General features: G+C 33.9%; 4 protein-coding genes across 6 annotated transcripts; 3 read left to right on the plus strand and 1 right to left on the minus strand.

Annotated features, from left to right (window-relative positions):
- Window positions 1-3,312: 3,312 nt before the first annotated feature.
- LOC144839664 (oxidoreductase NAD-binding domain-containing protein 1-like) lies at window positions 3,313-6,825 on the minus strand. Of its 2 annotated transcripts, none has more exons than XM_078695119.1 (7): window positions 6,409-6,825; window positions 6,027-6,105; window positions 5,697-5,806; window positions 5,232-5,379; window positions 4,734-4,970; window positions 4,437-4,536; window positions 3,313-4,089 (listed from the first exon to the last, which is right to left on the minus strand). In XM_078695119.1, exons 1-7 carry the CDS (start codon window positions 6,483-6,485, stop codon window positions 3,926-3,928), a joined length of 915 nt encoding a protein of 304 aa, XP_078551245.1. In that variant the 5' UTR covers window positions 6,486-6,825; the 3' UTR covers window positions 3,313-3,925. The 2 variants fall into 2 exon arrangements, with proteins under 2 accessions (XP_078551245.1, XP_078551246.1); XM_078695120.1 differs by lacking the exon at window positions 5,232-5,379 and adding an exon at window positions 5,408-5,546.
- Window positions 6,826-8,187: 1,362 nt separating this feature from the next.
- Window positions 8,188-11,832, plus strand: LOC144839425 (cytochrome P450 2U1-like). Its single transcript, XM_078694775.1, has 4 exons — window positions 8,188-8,639; window positions 9,037-9,662; window positions 10,117-10,441; window positions 10,565-11,832. The coding sequence occupies exons 1-4, from the start codon at window positions 8,291-8,293 to the stop codon at window positions 10,744-10,746; spliced, it is 1,482 nt and encodes a 493-aa protein (XP_078550901.1). The 5' UTR covers window positions 8,188-8,290; the 3' UTR covers window positions 10,747-11,832.
- A 2,758-nt stretch (window positions 11,833-14,590) lies between these two features.
- On the plus strand, window positions 14,591-16,852 carry LOC144841272 (cytochrome P450 2U1-like). Its single transcript, XM_078697536.1, has 4 exons — window positions 14,591-14,732; window positions 15,156-15,781; window positions 16,019-16,343; window positions 16,546-16,852. The coding sequence occupies exons 1-4, from the start codon at window positions 14,591-14,593 to the stop codon at window positions 16,725-16,727; spliced, it is 1,275 nt and encodes a 424-aa protein (XP_078553662.1). The 3' UTR covers window positions 16,728-16,852.
- Window positions 16,853-18,085: 1,233 nt separating this feature from the next.
- Window positions 18,086-22,814, plus strand: LOC144839431 (RAD52 motif-containing protein 1-like). Of its 2 annotated transcripts, none has more exons than XM_078694782.1 (7): window positions 18,086-18,156; window positions 18,764-18,883; window positions 19,070-19,249; window positions 19,749-19,871; window positions 20,165-20,297; window positions 20,393-20,568; window positions 20,940-22,814. In XM_078694782.1, exons 1-7 carry the CDS (start codon window positions 18,145-18,147, stop codon window positions 21,060-21,062), a joined length of 867 nt encoding a protein of 288 aa, XP_078550908.1. In that variant the 5' UTR covers window positions 18,086-18,144; the 3' UTR covers window positions 21,063-22,814. The 2 variants fall into 2 exon arrangements, with proteins under 2 accessions (XP_078550908.1, XP_078550909.1); XM_078694783.1 differs by having other exon boundaries at window positions 18,089-18,156; window positions 18,616-18,883.
- Window positions 22,815-22,903: the final 89 nt, after the last annotated feature.

A 22,903-nucleotide genomic window follows, 5' to 3' on the forward strand; every position in this document is an offset into this window, starting at 1 on the left:
GAGGTACTTTATATTTTGTGAGATAATTATTTTTTCTGCAATTAAAATTCGTATCTGAAAATACAAATTTGAAATAATTTACAAAAACAAACAAGGACATAAACGCTAAGCAAGTAATTTGAACAATCACGACGAGATGATCGTACGAATTGACGCTTGTGATTGGTCAATTAACTTGCGCTTGCGTCCTTCTATTGCGGCGTAATGGAACTTTGAAATGTCTTGTGTAAGCATTCGGTTCAATTCAATTCAAAAACAAAAGCATGGATATTACAGGAGAAAAACATATATTCAAACATTTCTACTTACTTGGGTTTGTTAAATAGTCTGCTGCTCCGTTAAATACCTGAGGGAGTAGTTTTTCTAAAACTGCAACTGAGCTCCTAAAATCTTCTAATAGGCCTACCATTATAAAATCTCGTTCAACATTTCGTTTCGCTATTTCCAATGGAACTCTACTGTTTAGTGTTCTTCATTACAAGAAAATAGAAAAGCTTGTTACAATTTGCTATAATTTGTAGGCCGGGATACTATGAATATTATTAAGATGAAAGAGCTAAACATTCGTTATCTTTTCACAAAAACTAAAAGCCTGGTTCCCATTACGCAAGGACGTAAGCCAATCCTAAGCAATTTAACCAATCACGTCATCCGAGCTGTCGCTTGTGATTGGTTAACTCACTTGCGTTGCGCCTACGTCATTGAGTCGTCCAAGTGTGAGAATACTTACAGACACTCAGGACCATCTCCACAAAAGAACGGTATGATGTACTGTAGATTGTTACCGCCACACTCTGGCTTGTTACCAAGCACACATTCATTTATTGTCTGTAAAAGATAAAAACCCAAATAAAAAAACCCCGTCAATTAGATTTATACAAGTTAGAGCTTGGGCGGGCATTTTCCAATATTTTTCCTGAATTCAAGATTTCAAGAAGAAACGAATTATTCATTATACAAAACAAATTGTTTTTATCTCGTATGGAACGGACTTAACTAAGATTTTAGAAAAAAAAATCCTTATTATTATGTTATTATTCAAAACAAACTTAACCAAAGTTAAGATGATTTTAAGCACATTTGATAAATATCACCTCATGTCATCATCATGAGTATTCATACAAATTGTGATTTTTTTCAAAGATTTGTTAAAATAGTAAGTAATGCACCTGCCTACCTGATAAAGGTCCGATCCTTTAAAATCTTTTTCGGTTTCCACATCTCCAAAACGTCTGAAGTAGTATTCTGATGTGGCTCTCTCAATTGGATCTCTGATAATGTTGATATATTTCACGGGAACGCTACTGTGTCTTAGATAAAAACGCAATTATATTTTTTAATTATTCAAAAAGAAACTTCAGATAACTTTGGAAACATTCAACTACCGTAGTCATCATTTCTAAAAAAATATTTTTTTTATATATATTTATTTCTAAAAGAAGATTTAAAGATAATGATGAAAACTTACTTGCGAAAATCAATGTAGTACATATGACGATGAAACACAAATGGCGGATCTAGACTTGGAACAACATCTACTATCAAACTCTAGTATACAAAAAAAATAATAATAAAGACCAGAAAGGAATTAAAGGCATTGAAGAAAATTGATCGGAGTAAAGTTTGACTATAAGGTTCAGGCAATCTAGACAGGACATTGAGCTCGCCTGGACAAGATAGGAACTCGTAAAAGTCTTTGATCTTATGTCTGGCTGCGAAAAATACCAACAGTACTGTACTATGTGCATAGTGATATGACATTTTTTTTTTTTTTTTTTTTTTTCATTTATTCATTTATCATCATCATGTCTAAGTGATGGGCACATCACATTTTTGTGTCACATAAAGTTTGATAGTATAGACAGAGCTTAATAAAAAAAGAAAGAAGAAAACCTTTTGTGCTCCTGAGAGTTCGGTTTTATTATACACTTGCGAATGTATCAAGTTAACTTGATTTTGATCCACTAGGTTCTGAATCACGTTCACGAGAGATCGACTACCGCACTTTGGTACACGGTTGAAAATGATTCTTGCACCCTGCAATCAATGTATTCCAGTTTAACATCTTATTTCAACTTAGGCCTAATGATAATGCATTGTATATTATATTGTCGTGTAATAAGACTTAGTTTATGTAGAGCATCTTGTGTACGGCCTACAAGATCAGTATCTCTCAAAATAATACATTTTTCTTACAGATTTTTTTTGAAAAGTAGCTGAAAACGGCAAGTTTTTTATCTTTTCCTTTTGCTCATCCCAAAAAATGTTTCTTGCAGAAGATATCGAGAAGGAACATTCAACTATTACAAGAAAAATAAATCTTTAAAATTCATAATTTTCACCATTACGCCTATCGGGTAAGGTCGTGTTTCCACAGCCAAACTAAAAATATCGGCACACACCAATTACACAAATTTGTCTTCAGGTCAAAGGTTACAATATCGCATTTACCGGATAATTATCTGATTTGAATGAGATAATTCATGTTTAATTTTTCTCAAGCGGAATGGTTCACAGCAACTGTGTATCGGTTAATGTTTTGCTGCGGAAACACTGCCTAAAAAGATAGGTCTATGAGCATGCGTATAATGAAATTTGTGTTCGACAGGCACGTAGCCCGAATAAAAACGAAACGCAATTGATCAGAAAACCTACCTAATTTGTCCGGTTTTTGGATGGTGTTAGTTCCGAATTTTAAACAATACAATATCAATATAAAAATACAAAAGAGAAGAGCAATTCTTTTTGACATGTAAACGAAACTGCAAATTGCCATTGCAAACCTTTTAAACATTTGTAGATGTAGATAAATATTGTCCGCCGCCAAGCTAGTATGGACATAAACATAGGCTAGTGATATACCCAGGTCAAACAAATGAAATGCAGAGAAAATCAAATTTACATAAATTAACAAATAGGAGCATAATTAAATCAATATTAACATAAAAAAACTATAAAAGTGAATTAAAAATTTAAAAAATAACACCTGTATGAATTCACATACTTTACGTAAGCCTACTTCACTTCACAAATAAAACTGATTGTCAAAACAAAACAATTTTGTTTTACATAATATTATACAACCCAAATAGTTATTTCATCCAACTTTGTATATAGGCCTAGAGGGTAAACCTGAACACCAAAAATTGACAACCAAGGGGTGCAATATACAGATGTTGCCTACTTAGAGGTGTAATACTGTATAAGATTTGACATATATATTTCCTGAAGTGCTAGCTGAGGGAAATACATGGTCACGAGAGCAAAATATCATTATGCAACTCAATCAAATAATAGAATCAACAATAAATATTCAAAATTGTATTAAAACTTTATTTATATTATAATTTATCTTATGCTATTCAACTTTGTTTATAGAGGGTAAACCCAAACACCAAGGTCTCATAATTACTTAAAGTATAAAATATTGCCTTGATCTCAATAGTATCTGGGCCCTGCACATGTAAAACCTAAAGGAAATGACCCTGAACATGCATCACTTGAGGGGGATAAGGTGTCAAACTTTAAAATACCTTATTGTGTGCTATAATATTGCAAAATTAAAAATAACACCTATTATATTAAGACACGTCAGTTTTAATACCGTTTTTAATTTAGTTTCCGAATTTGTATGAAAATAATTTATTGAAGTTTCTCTTGAATAACAATATTTAGATATACTGTAATACTGTACTGTATTGTAGATATTGTTCACCACACTATATTAGAGATATTACAGAAATACCATATCTCATCCTTGGTGGCTGATGTTGCCACTGTATATTATTATGCTGATGTTTCATATTTTACAAGTACTTTTTATTCCTCCATTAAAAATCCTGGTTACAGAGACTTAGATGATGTAAGCATATGCTTATTCTTACTCCATGTCCAAATAATGAATGCCATGAATTAGTATGATACATCACCACCACTTTTCATAATGAATATTTTCAGGTTTCATGTTTAACTTAAGTAAACTAGATTCCATATCTTCTATCATTGGTGGTGGTCCACATATATAACATTCTAAGTTTTCAGCACCAAATTCTTGAACAGCGCTTGCTAGATGTGAATCTTGAATTCGACCTGTAATAAGTTTGAGATGAGATGGTAATAATGGTCTAACTTTAGATGAAGAGGAGAATGAATTGAATTATAAGTATTGTCTTAACTTTTTAACTGCTTTTTCCATGTTTAATGTTTGTATTTTTCTATGTATTTATTTGCATTCAAATATAATGCTGTTTTATAAATTGTACTGTTCTTGGAAAGCAATAAATATTACTTATTTACTTAGTAATAGTAATAACATAGAGTTAATATCCGAGTGTTAGACAATACTGTAATTGTACTGAAATGACAGCTATAATAATATAGAGTTTATTACTGACTGAACAGAATTGTAAGTATCATCTAACTTAAGTTGTACATACCCTGAGTATATTTATTGTCTGTTGATACGTCTTCCTGAGTGACAAATAATTTACTTTGAAAAACGGATGGAAAGATGTTTACAATCTCACGTATATCATCCTAAAACAAAAAGTTTAAAAAACAAAAACATTCATTATATACCGTAATCTAAACTATTTAAAAAATGGATTGTGATTTAATAAAACATTTTTGTACTCAGAAAACAGAAGCCCACTTCGGTGCTTGCTTAAATTCCCGTTCCCATGCTTAAAATCCTTTAATAGAACATAGAAAAAAATGCAAATAAAATATATTACCTGAAAAATTAATTCTTTCTTTGTAGATGCACTATAGAGTAATTGAAAACGGACAGGGGAGAACCAATGAGTGTGCGCCCTCTTTAGACTGTTGGCGTGCCGTATCATTGATAGGAGAGGGTTGATACCGATACCTCCAGCAATTAATAAAACGTTATAATGCGGGTCACTTGGCTGGGGGTCATATATAATTTGAGTTCCACCGACACGTAGCGAAACCTTATTTCCAATTCGACACTTGAAAAGACAATGATCAAAGTATTATAGCTCTGTCTACACTATCAAAGTAGTTTGACAAAAAAATTGTGATGTGCCCAAATATGGTAGTGATATGACATCGTCATGTCCATACATGGGCACATCACATTTTTTTATGGAATAAAATTTGATAGTGTAGGGATAATGTCAAAATTCTACTGCAAAATAATTTTGTTTATTTCAATATAAATAACACTGTAACTAGAAAAGTGCACATCAATTTAGCGTATTATTTCATACCTGCGTATGTGTCCAAAAGGCCGGAGGGTATTTACTAAATTTGACTGCTAACTCTAAAACTCTATTGTACAAAAACTGAAAAGGCTCTGATGATATAGAATAACCTCCTACTATTTGAACTGTTGGATCATGTATAAGGAAATCCACCCTGAAATAAACAAAATAATGATTGTTACCTCTTTGTGGACCCAGAGGGTGGGAGGGTAATCACTAAATTGAACGGCAAGCTCAATGAAGCATGACTGAAGTTGGTTAGGTGATGACGACATGGAGAAGCCCGTGAATGTTTCAATGTTGGGAATGATGAAGTCTACCCTACAAAACAATTAAAAATTGAAATATTTAATAAAAAAACTGATTACACCTGCACTTTTATATCAATTTAAATCAATGATCTGAGGGCTTAAAAATTTAAAGAACTCTGTCCAATCTTTTGCAATTTTTTAGAACTATTTATCTTCTTACCATTGGCCAGCTTTAAAAGTAAAGGATTGGTCGTTTACTTTTAGTAAAAGTCGCTTAACAGTAGGCGACATGTCATTAAGTTCAATGACCTCTGCCTCGGAATACTCTGGCTGTAAGTAAAGTAAACAAATATATTTCTTTTTCAATTTCACATCTGTCATATAACATAACATAAATACAAGTATCAATCAAAAAATAAAAATATGTGTATAATATTAAGATTCAGGAAACTTAAAAATGAGAATGGACACAGTGTAAAAGCATTCAATCTATATATTGCATGTGTAACATAAAAACATATCTTGACATTAAATTTAAGAAAAAACTCACGTTTGTCCTTTCTTCGCCAGACGTCCTTTCCAGATGATCACTTCCATGCTTAGTACTCATCATAAATGGCGCTAGAGTTCTAAAAATGAAAAAAAAAGAGAACATAAAAACACAGAAATAATACCTGTCTATTATTTGTCTTTTACACGTGTCTTTTAAAAAGCATGAAGTACTATTTAATCCACTACGTAATATAAAGGCCCGTTTAAACTATAAAAGATAACAAATGACAATAAATAGATAAACCTGAGATATTATAGTATATAATATCTCTATGGATAAACATACACCATTTTCATCATCAAAAAAATGAAATTAGAATTTAGAAAGTATAAAAAAGCACAAACATTAAAAATAGCAGATAGTTTATTTCTAAACTTACACTTGTTTGTTGGTGACTTTTGTAGAAGATTTACTTAGTTTTAGTAACTCCTTTAAGCACCTTACACTCCTCAACATAATCCAATGATTTTAACAAAAACGGAGCAAAGCTAGGCCTAGTAGTAGGTAGGTGTATCATATGCCACGAAGTAGTAGTAGTAGTAGGCTAGGTCTAGAATCTTCCCTTCCCCGGCGCGAGAAGTTGTCTAGTCTATTTAGTATTAATATTATACTACGATGGTAACTGGGTCACCTGTCCGCCTCCACTGTGTTACTTATGAATGATATGATGAGGCTGGTGGAATCAATAATTAAAACTAGATAATTGAATGTAAACACACTTAAATAATGTGGATTGTGAGGCGCTAATAATTGTTTAGTTAGAATGTAGGCCTATATAGGTTGGCAGTGCGATCGCTACCTACCGTGCGTACCTTGTTGTTGTGGTTGGTCGTTTTGTCCAAAGATTGTATAGCGCCCTCTTTAGTTCCAATTTCTCGCACGTCGATCGCGTGTCGAAAACTTGAAAAAAAAATCGGAAAAAAAACCCCGCTGGTTTCATCGTGTTTGTGAGTGTGAATTCCCGTTCACTCGCCGGTAATCATCGTGTGGGAGAATGACATCTCCGCAATCCATCCACACATCCCGTCATCAACCCGGCGTCAGTCCATCATCTGAGTCTGACATCTGTAGGCCAACTGTACTCGCTCGTTAAAAGTTCCAACAATAAAATAGATAGAGCGTGAAGACGTTGTTGTCTCCCACAAAGAGTCCACTTCCCGGTCCACTTCCTTTGTAAATCGCATACATTTTAAAATAAATCAATCATAAATCAATCAAGGTATATTTGAATCTCGCTCTATTTTAAAAGAACGTAGGGCTATTGTTAATTCGTTCAAAAGTTTAAAAAACGTATGGTGTTGTAAATTTTATGTAGTAATTTTAGTCAGTACTGTATTGTACTATAGATGTAGCGCGGACGCCAACCAATACGTAAAGCGCCAAAGTAAATTGACCAATCACAATCCGAGATACACGTGATATATCGCGTCCCTTGTGATTGGTCAGTACTCACTTGCGTTGCGCGAACAGCCGACACGCGATATATCGCGTCCCTTGTAATTGGTCAACTATCGCTTGCGTTGCGCGACGACAGCCCACGCGCGATATATCGCGTCCCTTGTGATTGGTCAATTACTCACTTGCGTTGCGCCGCCTACAACGTGGGAACTAACTTAATGTATTTGTTATTTTTTGATAATATATTGTCCCCCAGAAAAATAATTGTTTAACATTTTGTAGTTGAAATGCAATGTTAATGTTACATAAATTAGTTATTCACTTTTACTATGGATTAATTAATCATTAATCCATGCTTTTACCAAAAATTGGATCAAAGAAAAAATATTTACCTCAAAAACTGTAATTTAAAGCAAAAAATAGTCAAATTGGCTGCCAGCCAATAATAATAATAATTAATATTTATATATTTCATTCTTATATAGCGCATATTAACTATAAGCAAGCTCAATGCGCTGTACATAAATTAAAATAGCTAATGGGGTTTTGGTTGAATTTAACCATTTATTTTGTCTTTTTATAAGTGAAAGCATTATTTTTCCCGTTTTTTTTTTCAATCGGAGGATGATCTGGGTCATTGCATTGGCTAAGGTCATATTATATACAATCCTCCTAATTCTGTTTTTTCCTTGAACCCCAGGCCAGGCCAGACGACTCACATAAGCGAAACCACAAACACACTCGTGATCGCATCATCGCGGGGAGTGTTGCCGCCGGAGAGAGTAGCTAGCTAGTTGTCGGTTTCAAAGCCTAATTCATGTTGTATTAAACTTGTTTATATATCCTTTTTAAAACAGACTAGTATGAGTTTGTTGTTATCTGATTCTGTTAGCGACTACAGCGCGTATATCGTGTTTGTTATCATTTTTTTAACGTTGTATCTTCGTCAACGCTCAATAAATTCACTTCCACCCGGCCCGACTCCGCTGCCGATCGTGGGAAATGTGTTATCCTACGGAAAGAAACCGTATAAAAGAATTTGTGAATGGGCTGAGAAGTTCGGCGATATAATCACGCTGTACCAGGGACCTTTTAGAGTTGTGCTTTGGATAAATGATGGACAACTTGCTATAGATATGTTCCAGAAACAACCCGACCTGTTTTCAGAACGAAACCCTATTCCTTTTATGACGTACAACATGGCTGCTGAAGGTAAGACTTTTTTTAGGCAGTGCTGCCATTTTTTTTCCAAAACGCCATAAAAGAATCTGATATTTTTGTATGCCAAATAAATTAAATTCTTCTGAAAAAATAATTTATAAAAATTTTTTGGTTGAATATGCAATTTTAATGTACATATTCACTTACCAAAAATTGGATTGAAAAACAAAATGTACCTCAAAAAACTGCACTAAAGCAAAAAATAATCAAATTGGCTTCTATTCTAGCCAATTAGTTTTTGGTACAAATTTAACCGTTAATTTTGTATTTTTATAAATGAAAACATTGTTTTTTTTTCCTTTTTAAATCTTTACAATTTTAAATTTTCATGTTTTTGGTAACAATACATTCCAAAATTCTTTTGAGAATAATATGTTTTATCTTTCAGGAAGCGTTGTATGGGAGAATGGCCCAGCATGGAAGGCCAGGAGACGATGGATGATAACCGCTTTGCGTCATTTTGGAATGGGAAAAAGAAGTTTAGAAGTGAAGATAAAAACAGAAACGGACATTTTCTGCCAAGAAGCTGCCAATTACCACTCTGATCCCTTCAACCCTCAACATATTGTGAACTGTGCCGTCGCCAATATTATCTGCAATATAGTATTTGGTGACCGCTATGATTACTCGGATCCAGAGTTCCAGGAACTCTTACAAAATTTGTTAACGTTCTTCAGGCAGTGCAGTTTAAAAAATATAGAAATGCATATACCGTCTATAATGTCTCTACCAATGTTCAAACACAAGGCACTTCCAGCGATATACTTAACAGAGTTTGTAAGGAATCAAGTTAAGAAACATAAAGAGACCTTTGACCCTGAAAACATCAGAGATATTACTGATAGACTTCTCGCAGAAGGTGAAATGTGTGATAAAGAGGAGAAGAAATTCTTTAATCCAGACGTCATGTGGACGTCCCTTTTGACGATATTTATTGCAGGGGCTGAAACAACATCCAGCACTTTGATGTGGTTTTTTATTTACATGGCAACTTATCAAGAAGTCCAAGATAAAGTATGCTTCCTTAAGAAATATTCTTCCAATTGTAATTGTTAATAGTATTTGACAACATTTTCACTAATCACTAGTAGTAGTAGCTAGATAATAATTGGAGTACAGTGTTTGATTGGACACTTAACCAAGTTGAGTTGAGTATTTACTATAAAAGCAGGGTCCAACTAGGATGCAAATCGCAAGTGAGTTGACCAGTCACGACAGTTCAGATGATCCATCGTGTTGTCATTGGTCAGCTCACTTGTGTTGCGCTTACTTCCTTGCGTCCTAGTTGGAAAAAAGCTTTAACGCTTGGAAATTAACTCGTAAATTACTCGGCAGGAAATGCATTATTAGAGGTTACTAAAGGGAGAATAATACTCAACAAAAAAGTCCCCAAATCAAATATGCCAAATAAGATGGTACACTCTCAAGTGGCAGAACAACTCATGTTCTTTTACTTATTCCTTGTCAGGTTCGGAAAGAGATTGATGACGTGCTGGATGGTAGAAAACCAACGATGGCCGATCAAAGCAGCCTCCCATATTTTGAAGCTACCACATATGAAGTGCAACGATTGGGTAACATAGCAGGTGGCACGCTGCCTCACGGAAACGCGCAAGAGTGTGTCGTAAAAGGTTACAAGATTCCGAAAGGAACAATCATCAATCTTAATCTCTATAGGATCCACACTGATCCAAAGTATTGGGATGATCCGATGACCTTTGACCCTTCAAGATTCTTAATAGATGATGGGAAAAAAGTTAGCAAACCGAAAATGTTCATGCCTTTTGGTATTGGTAAGTAAACCAATTTGATTTTTTGAAATAAATTAAAATTGACGTTTTAATTTTTATCGTATTCAGTAACTTGTGCAATGTTTTTAAACATAAATATCGATTTTTTTCTTTAAAATTCAACAGGAAGAAGAGCTTGTTTGGGTGAGAGTATGGCCAAGATGGAGATTTTCCTCGTAATGACCAATTTCTTTCAACGATTTAAATTAATAATTCCAGAAGGTGAAACTCTACCGGACCTTGATCCCCATGTAGGGTTAACAATGAGTCCAAAACCATTTAAAATTTGTGCCATTCCTCGGGAATAATAGATTGTACTGCATAGATTAGCAATGAGTCCAAAACCATTTAAAATTTTTGCAATTCCTCAGGAAAGATAGATCTCAGGTTATGAGTAAAAATGTTCTTCTGCTAACAGAATTAGATTAGAAATCAACTACTTAAAAAACTACCTTTAGGAAATAAAAAAAGCGCCAATATAGTCAAAACTCTCAGTACTGGACACCATTCGATTGGGTCTCCTAATATGTTAGATTTTCAGAATATAATGAAACATAAATTTATGACTTTGAAAGTAAAGCCATGTTTTGAGGGAGTTTCTGGTTTTTAGAGAGTCCAGTATTGGGAGAGCCAACTACTGTATAAACAAACGAAAAGTAGAGAAAGAGAAAATAGAAGTGAAAATAGATCTGAAACAGAAAGAGGGTTGACCTACAGGGTGGTTATGTTACAATACAGGTTAAAGTTCAAAGAATCTTGAATCATAATAATGGTACCTGTGCAATAATTAATAACAATTTAAATGTTTTTTTCCAAAAGTGCATTCTCTATGACTGCCTTCTGTATTAATATTAGATACACATTACACCTAAGCCTTGGTTCCCACTAGGACACAACTCAAGGATGTAATTACACCTAAGGCTTGGTTCCCACTAGGACACAACTCAAGGATGTAATTACACCTAAGGCTTGGTTCCCACTAGGACACAACTCAAGGATGTAATTACACCTAAGGCTTGGTTCCCACTAGGACACAACTCAACGATGTAATTACACCTAAGGCTTGGTTCCCACTAGGACACAACTCAAGGATGTAATTACACCTAAAGCTTGGTTCCCACTAGGACACAACTCAAGGATGTAATTACACCTAAAGCTTGGTTCCCACTAGGACACAACTCAAGGATGTAATTACACCTAAAGCTTGGTTCCCACTAGGACACAACTCAAGGATGTAATTACACCTAAAGCTTGGTTCCCACTAGGACACAACTCAACGATGTAATCGCAGTGCAAGTAATAACACATTACACCTAAGGCTTGGTTCCCACTAGGACACAACTCAAGGATGTAATTACACCTAAAGCTTGGTTCCCACTAGGACACAACTCAAGGATGTAATTACACCTAAAGCTTGGTTCCCACTAGGACACAACTCAAGGATGTAATCGCAATGCAAGTAATAACACATTACACCTAAGGCTGGGTTCCCACTAGGACACAACTCATCAAATCATACTGTACCATTAAATAAAAGGAAAAAAACTCACAATTTATAGTTTACCTAGTATGTTTCTAAAGCTTAGTTCTTACTTAGACACAAAACAACGGCGTAGGCATAACGCAAGTACCTTGACCAATTACAAGCAACGGTTCCATTTCGTTGTGATTGATCAAATTACTTGCATTGCGTTTACGTCCTTGCATTGCGTCCTAGTGGGAACCAAGCTTTATAATTATTACCTGACTATTGCCAACAATTTTATATTATTTAATATTTGTTTTTATACATTTAACGAGTCATGTTGATACAGTATGTATCGGTTCTAGACATTCACCAAGCCTGTATTTATCGTCTTTTTAGACAACCAATCAACGTTTGTCAAAGTTGATTTTTGTCTGGAGAATGTATTTCAAGCTATATATTGTTAAATATGGTTAAATAGTCTATAACCTAGACTAGTATTGGTTCATGTGTGTTAGTAGGTTCTACAGCAGTATTGTCATGACGTCATTTGTTTTCAATTTGTGAGTTGCGTGCCAGTGCGCGTACAATACGCAGGCTGAACGAAATCATATACAATTGGTATCGTGTGAGATATTTATGCAGTGTAATCATCTTATTTTGTTATTTGGAACCCTTTGGACAACCCAACACAGTTGTTGAATAATAAAGTTAATAAAGACAACATATTGCAACAACGTGTTCACCTCATTATTCTCACCGATTCCACAACAAGTATATTGATAAATTCTTGGTTGAATAACAATAATATTAAAACACAGAGGTCCACTAATAGTTTTATATAATAACAGTAACAATTTCTGAAAATACAAGTTTGGCAAGCCATTATGATTCTATATTTCTTTAACTTTATTTGTTCATCTTATGGTTGCTATGGTCATAAAACTAAAATTAATTAAGAAGACTTTTCTTATTAAATATACTATATAATTTAAAAAAATTATTATTATTGATTAAAAATTGATGACAGACAAATTTACATTCATGAGAGAAAAAAGAATTTGGGTATGAAAATTCTCAAAATATTACTAAGATTATTAACATATGTTTTTTGATTTATTTTTGTGAAATAAAGCATATTGAATACATATTAACTTTGTAACTATTTGATTTACGTGAATTTAATTTTAGTGAAATAACAGAAAAGTTATAAAATAATCCATCCATTGAAATCATATTTGTGACGTTGTAATGCGTGACATCATAGTTGACGCGAATTGCTTTATGTAGTTTACGTATGAAACGCCTTATGTGCCAAATTCGCCAACATTTTTACTGATATTAGACGAGAACTCCGATTATGTATGCATGGTTTCAAACCAATACAATTTAAGATGTTTTTGTTTATTTTTTTAAACTTTGTTTAATGAGGATGACCAAATAATGTAATAATATTTATATCGTTACTTATACAAAAATGGATAAATCATACATTATAATTATTATTTTACTTTTTCTTGCTTTAAAATTTACATTGGTAAAACACGTTGGCTGATTCCATATCAATTATTGTTCATTTGGTATATTTGATTTTTGTTTTCTCCCGCGAAACCCCCTATTAAGGGGATAATTTCGGTTTTTGGTTAGTGGACAATTTGTGTTGGGTCATGATGTGTCCCACTGTAAATTAATCGATCCGAAAATAAAATGATTTATAAGATTAAAATTAGTAATTTAATTTTTGCAGTTTTGAAAGAATATAGCAATATTAATTCTTTTAATTTATTTGAGTTTAAAAAACATTTTTTATCTTAATTTGTCGATTGTAATATGGAGTGTTTTTATGTAGTATAGTTCAACTTTGATGCAACGCAAGGACGTGACGTAAAAAAGAGCGCGTCGAAATTTATAACCAATGACGTCGCAGATCTTCGGAACTGTCTCTTGTGATTGGTCAACTCACTTGCGCGCGTTGCCACTCTAGTCGTTAGTTGTAGGAGGCCCGGGCGACAACAACGATCGTGTCCATTGATTGGTCAACTTAACTCACTTGCATTGTTGCGCGCCTAAAATGTTTTTAACTGAAATGCATTCAAACAGGGACTGAAAGTGTAGGCCTACCTTGAATTGTTTGTACTATATAAAAAAACGGATGAATAATCTACGTAATTGCTGCTCAGAAGTTTTGATGAGAGGTACCACCACTACCCATAGGCCCATGGCTTCCTCTTGCCAAAATGTTTAACAAACAAATAAATAATACGGTATCATTGCCATCGCTATCTTCTTCAAGTGTTTTTTTAGTGCAATTGTAATTGATACACTATCTTTGATGCTTGAACCCCGGAGCCAGGCACAGACCACAAACACACGGACTCGTGATCGCAGGTACAGAAAGTAGCTGGTTGTGTGTCGTCGTTCAAAGCCTAATTATTCATGTTGTGTATTAAACCTGTTGTTTAAATATCCTTTTTAAAACAATGAGTTTGTTGTTATCAGATTTGATTATTAATTACAGCACGTATATCGTGTTTGTTATATTATTCTTAACGTTGTATCTTCGTCAATGCTCGATAAATTCACTTCCACCCGGACCTACTCCGCTGCCGATCGTGGGAAATATGCTTTCATACGGAAAAAGACCAATCAACAAGATGTGTGAATGGGCCGAGAAATTCGGCGATATAATGACTCTATATCAGGGACCTTTTCGCGTTTCAATTTGGATAAATGATGGACAGCTTGCCATAGATATGTTCCAGAAACAGCCAGAATTGTTTTCAGAACGGAATCTTGTTCCCTTTATGACGTACAATATGGCTACAGAAGGTGAGAATTTAATGGATTCAATGTTGACAATTTAAACGCTCTTCCCCTTCCCAAAAATAGAATGGTTTTTATTGGATGTCAAATCAAAAAGGGGACGCTATAATGTTTTTAATTTGTTTGTCAAATCTATCGTAAAGATAACCCCGAAACAGTCCAGACAGTGTCTGTGATAGAGCAAGAAGCAGGGTCTCTGTGACCTGATGTCAATGACATACTGGTTTACGCAGTCCTGAATTAATGAGAGAGGCTTTTCATGGCGGCAGGGGAAGAGAACATTGCTTTAGATGATACATTATGGTGACATTAAATAATATTTATTAAATTAATTTAAAATTTAGATGAGAAATTGAAAATTTAGCGGTGTCGTGCGAAACAGAGTAGCCCCAATTCTTGAGATTGATATGGTATATTATATCCTTTTAGGAAGTGTCGTATGGGAGAATGGCCCAGCCTGGAAGGCCAGGAGACGATGGATGATAACCGCTTTGCGTCATTTTGGAATGGGAAAAAGAAGTTTAGAAGTGAAGATAAAAACAGAAACGGACATTTTCTGCCAAGAAGCTGCCAATTACCGCTGTGATCCCTTCAACCCTCAGCATATTGTGAACTGTGCTGTCGCCAATATTATCTGCAATATAACATTTGGTGACCGCTATGATTACTCGGATCCAGAGTTCCAGAAACTCTTACAAAATCTGTTGAAGTTCTTTAAGCAGTGCAGTTTAAAAAATATAGAAACGCATATACCGTCTATAATGTCTCTACCAATGTTCAAACACAAGGCACTTCCAGCGATATACTTAACAGAGTTTGTAAGGAATCAAGTTAAGAAACATAAAGAGACCTTTGACCCTGAGAACATCAGAGATATTACTGATAGACTCCTCGCAGAAGGTGAAATGTGTGATAAAGAAGAGAAGAAATTCTTCAATCCAGACGTCATGTGGACGTCCCTTTTGACGATGTTTATTGGAGGAGCTGAAACTACGTCCAGCACTTTGATGTGGTTTTTTATTTACATGGCAACTTATCAAGAAGTCCAAGATAAAGTATGCTTCTTAACAAATAGTCTAATTATCACATTGTTCCATAAAATGTTCTTGGAACTAGTTATTGGAACCAAGCTTTAACACTTGGAAACATTTTAAATTACTCCGCAGGAAAATTACTAAAAAGGGAAAAAAATACTGAACAAAAAAGTCCCCAAATCAAATACTGTATGCCAAATAAGATGGTACAATTTCTAGTGGCGGAACAACTCATATCTTTTACTTATTCTTTATTAGGTTCGGAAAGAGATTGATGATGTTCTAGATGGTAGAAAACCAACAATGGCCGATCAAACCAGCCTCCCATATTTTGAAGCTACCACATGTGAAGTGCAGCGATTGGGCAACATAGCAGGTGCGACTCTGCCGCATGGAAACGCGCAAGAGTGTGTCGTAAAAGGTTATAAGCTTCCGAAAGGAACAATCATCAATCTTAATCTCTATAGGATCCACACTGATCCAAAGTATTGGGATGATCCTATGACCTTTGACCCTTTAAGATTCTTAATAGATGATGGGAAAAAAGTTAACAAACCGAAAATGTTCATGCCTTTTGGTATTGGTAAGTAAACCAATTTGATTTTTGTAAAATAAAAACAAAACATTTTTTAATTTATTGAATGAATTAGAATTTTTATTCTCTTATTCAGTATTTCGTTGAGATTTATTTTTTTCTCCACACAAATAAAGTAATGCATTGCATATACAGTAGATAATAAATAATGAAAAAAAAGAAGAAATATCAATCAATTATTGTGTTACAGGAAGAAGAGCTTGTTTGGGTGAGAGTATGGCCAAGATGGAGATCTTCCTCGTAATGACCAATTTCTTTCAACGATTTAAATTAATAATTCCAGAAGGTGAAACTCTACCGGATCTAGATCCCCATGTAGGGTTAACAATGAGTCCAAAACCATTTAAAATTTGTGCCATTCCTCGTGAATAATAGATTGTACTGCATAGATTAGCAATGAGTCCAAAACCATTTAAAGTTTGTGCCATTCCTCGTGAATAATAGATTGTACTGCATAGATTAGCAATGAGTCCAAAACCATTTAAAATTTGTGCCATTCCTCGTGAATAATAGATTGTACTGTATTTGTATTTAAATTTTGTTCCACCAATTTCTGTTTCCAGGAATTTGGAATTGAATTGAATTGAATTTGGTGAAAAAAAATAACAATTAGGCATTTGCTTAAAATCGTCTATTTCTAATATTTTCCTTCATTATTAACGATATTTCGTATATAATTTACATTATTAATGGACCAGCCTTTTTCAATTTTAAATTATCGTTTGTCAAAACACGAGTTGTACCATAACGATTGATTTAGAATGTCATTTACTGTACCAGGTTCTACAAAGTTATATTCACTCCAACGGGTAAAATATCTTTATAAAACCCACCAAATTGTTTCACAATTTTTGAATTTTTTGAGCAGTTGATTTCAAAAACTATGTTTCCACCTACTTTCTTAATCTTATTCTAAAAAAATATTTTGCACTTTGATTGACTCTCGTCGTCAAGGTATCGTTTATCCAACAATAGCTTTGAATACGATAAATTGTTAGACCTCCTTCGTTAAACATATACATAACTTTTCGTTTGACATTATCGGGTTTACCATTCCATATAAATTCAAATATTGTCCTTTAAATATCCTGAAAAAAAGTAGTCAGGTGGGTCCGGTAAATTCGATAAAAGATAGGTAAAAATAGGACGAAGCAATGAGTTTATAATCGTTGCTTTTCCAAACAAAGTAAGTGAACGCTGTTTCCACATATTCAGTATTTGTTAGCTTTCTCTATTTCTTGAAAATTTAATTTGAAAATATCGTTAAAATTACTTGAAATATTTACCCCTAAATATTTTACTGGGCCTGGAGTCCACACATTTTTTTTCTTTGAAGTTTAAAGTTTGTGTACATCCAATATTCATAATGTTGCTTTTTTCGTAATTTATTTGGATTTTGATATCATGACCAGACAAATTTAGATTCATATTACACTTGTGAACAAGAAAAGAGATTTGGGTATGAAAATTCTCAAAATATTAGGCCTACTGTTATGTAATGTAAAGATTATTAACATAACATGTTTTTTGATTTATTTTTGTGAAATAAAGCATATTTGATACATATTAACTTTGTAATTATTCTATTTACGTGAATTTAATTTTAGTGAAATAACAGAAAAGTTCATTGAAATAATATTTATTGTGACGCTGTTTATCAGTGACGCGTCACCTATCATAGTTGACGCGAATTGCTTTATTCCTTTGGTGGCTGGGCGGCCCTCTATGCCTATGATGTTTTGTGTGGCGGTTCGGTTGAAATTTCTCCAGGAGGAAGGCCTAACTTTTTATGGGATTTGAGGTTTGTTTATTTGAAAATCATATAATTCCATACTATTTTTTAAACATAACTTCTACTGGATCGATCCCTCCTACTAACAGACGGGATATCCTGTAGATTACCTAGCTGTAGCTGTATAGGCTTATACTAGCCTAGGCCCTAGTTTAGGCCCTAATAAAGGCTAGGCTAGGCAGTGGAGTGCCAGCCAGGCCTAGCCCTATACTAGAGGTTATATATATAAACTTTATTTAGACACGAGACTGATGTACAGCACAACTCGTTCAATCAACATTGATTGTTTTTACACAAGTTCGTGATACTATAGTCCTAGTTAGTAGTAGGATCACCCTTCCGGGGGCACAACTATGCTAGGCCTACTAACGACTAGCCAGTCTAGGCCTAGCACATGCACATACAATTAAATGATACGATCTAGGCTTAGATTTGTCACGTAATGTTGCTTTCTTACTTTGTACGCAGGAGATGTTGTTTGTAAATTGTAGCGAACAAAAGAGGACAGCTTCCAAAGTGACATCATAGAGTAGAGTCATCATAGAAAGCTGGATATTTCTTTATTTTATCTTTCATTAACTGGATTATCTGTTCATTTGCTTTTCAAAAAGTACAGTTTAAACCGAGAATGGTTGAATGTGAAGCTGAATTGATTGAATTCAAAAAACCACTAGAAACATCAAACACATTGTTTATAACTGGAATCAGTAGCAAGTTAACTCAACAGGAATGCTCTGTAAGATAATATCTTTTACTTTATTTCAAACACTAATATAATATATAAATACAAACAAACAGCAATATGTGATCATGATTATATTATTAGTATCAAACACTCTGATATCACACTGCCAAGCATGAACAAGTAAGTTACTTTACAAACAAACAAAAAGTGATGATGAAAACTTTTCATTTTTTACAGATGCGGTTAAAAGACATATTTGAAGTATATGGTCTCATCTACGATGTTCTAGTTTACAATAAACTGAATGAAGCCATTGATTCATATTATGCCTTTGTTAAGTTCTACTCAAGTAAAGCAGCAGCTAAAGCTAAGTCTGCCGTTCATCTTAAGTACATGATAGATGGACAGTTGCTGAAAGTAAGTCAACACTCAGATTACATGAATACAAAGAGATTTGAACAGATAGTTCGTAGTAGACCTTACAAGATCATTTTCACTATTCAAAACTCTTATTGTAAAACCATAGACGGTATTCTCCTTGTGGCAAATCACATTGGTTTACTCTTGCTATTGGATATTACAAATAAAACACCCCTCCTTCCTAGCAAATTACATAGATAATAATAGCTGTCATTGGATACAGTATTACAAATAAAACAGCCCTCCTTCCTAGCAAATTACCTAGATAATAATAGCTGTCATTGGATACAGTATTACAAATAAAACACCCCTCCTTCCTAGCAAATTACATAGATAATAATAGCTGTCATTGGATACAGTATTACAAATAAAACAGCCCTCCTTCCTAGCAAATTACCTAGATAATAATAGCTGTCATTGGATACAGTATTACAAATTTAACACCCCTCCTTCCTAGCAAATTACATAGATAATAAAAGCTGTATGTTACATCTAGGTGCAACATCCTAAAAAGGGGAAAGCTATTGATGAAGCAAATAAACAGTTATTTGTAGAAAAGTGTTATGAGCTGGCTAACTACTATCTGGGATTCAATGGTTATAATGCAAGCATTGTGTCAGTAAGTATCTTGTTTAGTAAATGCTTACATTCTATAAGTACTGCAGTCCTTTACCACTGTATTAAGGACTTTACGAAACAGGACCGTGCTCATGAAGAGCTTTAACAAAGTGGGTGGAGCTTAGCGTGGCTAATAAAATGGCATGTTTATGATTTTACGCCCTAGCGAACATAGAATCTCCTTCGTCCTCCCCTAACTGTCCTGTTTCGTAAAGTCCCTAGTACTGTATATCATATAGGTGGACCACCACCCCCTCCACTACCCTCTAAATATTAAACATTTTGTTTTTTTAGCTTTCAAAATATACAGAATCTGATGAGAAAGATGTTGCAAGTTATGTATGCAACGCAAGAATATCATTCCGTTTCCATGACGACATCAGTAGTGACGGCATTGGACTGGGACAGGTAGCTTATAATCCATCAGGTTGGTAGTCAACAGTATGTTTGATATCAAGGTTGCAGTACACCACAAAAAAGTTTCTTGACGTTTCGATAAATATTACTGTTTTTTGTTTTTAGAAATAGAGACTAAAATGATAGCAGTTAAGAGAGCCAAGAAAAAGGCGTGTAACCGTGCGTATGAGAACGCATTCTCAAAGGTCAAGCTTGTTGTGCTAAGTACAGGAAAGGTCGCACCGTACGTCGATGAAGCAGCGTCCTCTATCACCAGTCATAATTTACAGGGTATTATCAAGGTGCGTTTTATTTCTCTACTTTATTTTTTGATGTAAACAACTAAAAAAATTTGCTTTATACATACTGCAGTTATTTTATACAGGGTTGGATTCAAGGTGGGAGCTCAGCACTGCATTTTACCATTTTTAGCCCAGGATCAGTCACTGTTATCTATACTTGTTTATCTATATCCCTTTGTGTTCTCTCATGTTCCTCTCTTAAGCTATGTTCACATTGAGCGCGGATTCCGGTCTGTAAACAATGTTGAGAAATTTGTGTATTGTGTAAGAATAGAATCTTGCAGTCTGGTGTTTACTCCAGAATCAGTTTGAATGTAGCTTTACTCCTAACTATATCTTCCAGAACATTCATGTGTATGTTTTATTTTTAGATAAACAAGGTTGATGTTGAAGAAGAACCGCTATCACCAGTAGATGACATTAACTGGGAAAATACAACATTGTTACAAGATATTAATGAACAGCTTTTGATAGACCTTGAACTAGATTATTGAACATTAGTATACAAATAATGAATATTTATGAGTACAATGGTACAAATAATGAATGTTTATGAGTGCAATGGTACAAATAATGAATGTTTATGAGTGCAATGGTACAAATAATGAATGGATGGTGAGAATACTTCATGAGTTGAAAGATTAACTGCTCTGTTTAACAAGACAGAGCCAAGTTAAATAGAGCAGTCAATGCTTTTATCAAATGAAACATTCTCTCATGGTGCATAATTAACCAATCAAATTGCAAGAATACAATCAGGTGGCACAGTGCGTTATATCTTTTATAATACACCCGAGTGTATCCTTGCCATTTGATAGCGCATCATGTGTCATGCATTATTTAGATCCAACCTCATGATTAGGTGGTACATTGCATGTTGAAAGGGTTTTTGTAAAATGTTTGAGAATTCTGAGGCTGGTGACCAAAGTAATAAAAGATGTTTATCTATTTAAAATTATACAAAACAACTGAATGTGATTCACAACTTGATATACAGTTTCTTATTTGGCAATTTACAACAGGAAATAGCCATTTAACAGTACAGTATACAAGTTACATACTATAACTTAAATAAATGTTCTTATCTTGGTTTACCGAAGGTTGTGATATGTAGACAAAGTAAAGACAAATCAACTGGAGCTTGCTATGTGTTAGACTTGCCCAAAGTTTGTAGTTATTGTATTTTTTATGTTAGTCCACCAGTCCGCGTTTCGATTTTTGTCAGATAACTAGAGCTCAAGTATTATACATATGGAATGCCATATATGCCAAAATATTTATCTTTTTACTAATTATTAAGTAGTAGCTAGACCAGCAATGTTAAAACAAATCGAATCAACTGGAGATTACGATGTCCCACGTCTGTACTAATATTAAGTCAAAACTCTGTCTATTAGCTAGACAAGTGATGTGTATGCATGATTCCAAACCAATACAACTCGAGATAAAATAATAAATTACTGAATTTATTAGGATTTTGTAATTTTAATTTGCATTATTCTGAATACTACATTGTAATATTTGATAACTATAAAAATACTGTGCATGAATCAATGAGAAAATGGGTCTATTTTACAAATGGTCACATGACCAAAAAATACAACAATTGTAACAAAGTATAAAATAACAAATGGTGGGACAAACTACAATTATTAAATTTGATTTAGGAGGGTGTATGTGATGCAGCTGGTATAATTGCGAAAAATCAACATTCTTAATATTAATTTGTCTGTGTTGATATTACTAAACAAGTATATACAGTCAACTCTCCCAAAAGCAGACTTTTCTTATTGTTCAAAATGTCCTAAATCCATTTTTCCCATAAGGTTTATCACAAATAGCTTGAGGAACATCATTGCATAATGCATGATGGGAAGGGTTTGGGAGCAGTAGTGCCACCGTATAATAAAAACTGTATATACTGGTGGTAGTGCTATTGCTCCACATTCCTTCCCATCATGCATTTGAGAGAAACCTTATTAGGAACACATTTGGGATACCAGACTTTCCAGAAAACCAGACAAGGGTGTCCAGTATTGGGATTAACTGTAGTTACATTTCTATTTTATTTATTATACTACTTACTTAAATATGTATCAGGCAACATTGGTGGTGTTTTCAGCCTGTATGTATGTTGCATTAACACATGTTTTAATTTATTTTGAAAAGACAAGAACAAGTTTAAAAGCAGTTTCAATTACAAATATATTGTCTAATGTATAAATATTTTTTAAAAGCACCACACAAAAATTACTATATTTGTTTTCTTTAAATAATTGCATCAAAAAATGTTGCTAGGAAACAAGAAATCTATTTTTAGATCATACATAAATAA

The sequence above is a fragment of the Antedon bifida genome, chromosome 4 (assembly GCF_963402885.1).
Source record: "Antedon bifida chromosome 4, ecAntBifi1.1, whole genome shotgun sequence".
Lineage (NCBI taxonomy): Eukaryota > Metazoa > Echinodermata > Crinoidea > Comatulida > Antedonidae > Antedon > Antedon bifida.

Excerpts from the sequence above, each read along its gene's own strand:
- LOC144839664 (XM_078695119.1), bottom strand. The coding sequence starts at position 6,485 with ATGTTGAGGAGTGTAAGGTGCTTAAAGGAGTTACTAAAACTAAGTAAA. Across the intron at positions 5,380-5,696 it reads ACTTTTAAAGCTGGCCAATG|GGTGGATTTCCTTATACATG; the intron begins GTAAGAAGATAA and ends TGTTTATTTCAG. Across the intron at positions 4,971-5,231 it reads CCTTTTGGACACATACGCAG|TGTCGAATTGGAAATAAGGT; the intron begins GTATGAAATAAT and ends TGTCTTTTCAAG.
- LOC144839425 (XM_078694775.1), top strand. The coding sequence starts at position 8,291 with ATGAGTTTGTTGTTATCTGATTCTGTTAGCGACTACAGCGCGTATATC. Across the intron at positions 9,663-10,116 it reads ATCAAGAAGTCCAAGATAAA|GTTCGGAAAGAGATTGATGA; the intron begins GTATGCTTCCTT and ends ATTCCTTGTCAG. Across the intron at positions 10,442-10,564 it reads GTTCATGCCTTTTGGTATTG|GAAGAAGAGCTTGTTTGGGT; the intron begins GTAAGTAAACCA and ends AAAATTCAACAG.
- LOC144841272 (XM_078697536.1), top strand. The coding sequence starts at position 14,591 with ATGACTCTATATCAGGGACCTTTTCGCGTTTCAATTTGGATAAATGAT. Across the intron at positions 15,782-16,018 it reads ATCAAGAAGTCCAAGATAAA|GTTCGGAAAGAGATTGATGA; the intron begins GTATGCTTCTTA and ends ATTCTTTATTAG. Across the intron at positions 16,344-16,545 it reads GTTCATGCCTTTTGGTATTG|GAAGAAGAGCTTGTTTGGGT; the intron begins GTAAGTAAACCA and ends ATTGTGTTACAG.
- LOC144839431 (XM_078694782.1), top strand. Across the intron at positions 19,250-19,748 it reads TAGATGGACAGTTGCTGAAA|GTGCAACATCCTAAAAAGGG; the intron begins GTAAGTCAACAC and ends TGTTACATCTAG. Across the intron at positions 20,569-20,939 it reads ATTTACAGGGTATTATCAAG|ATAAACAAGGTTGATGTTGA; the intron begins GTGCGTTTTATT and ends TTTTATTTTTAG.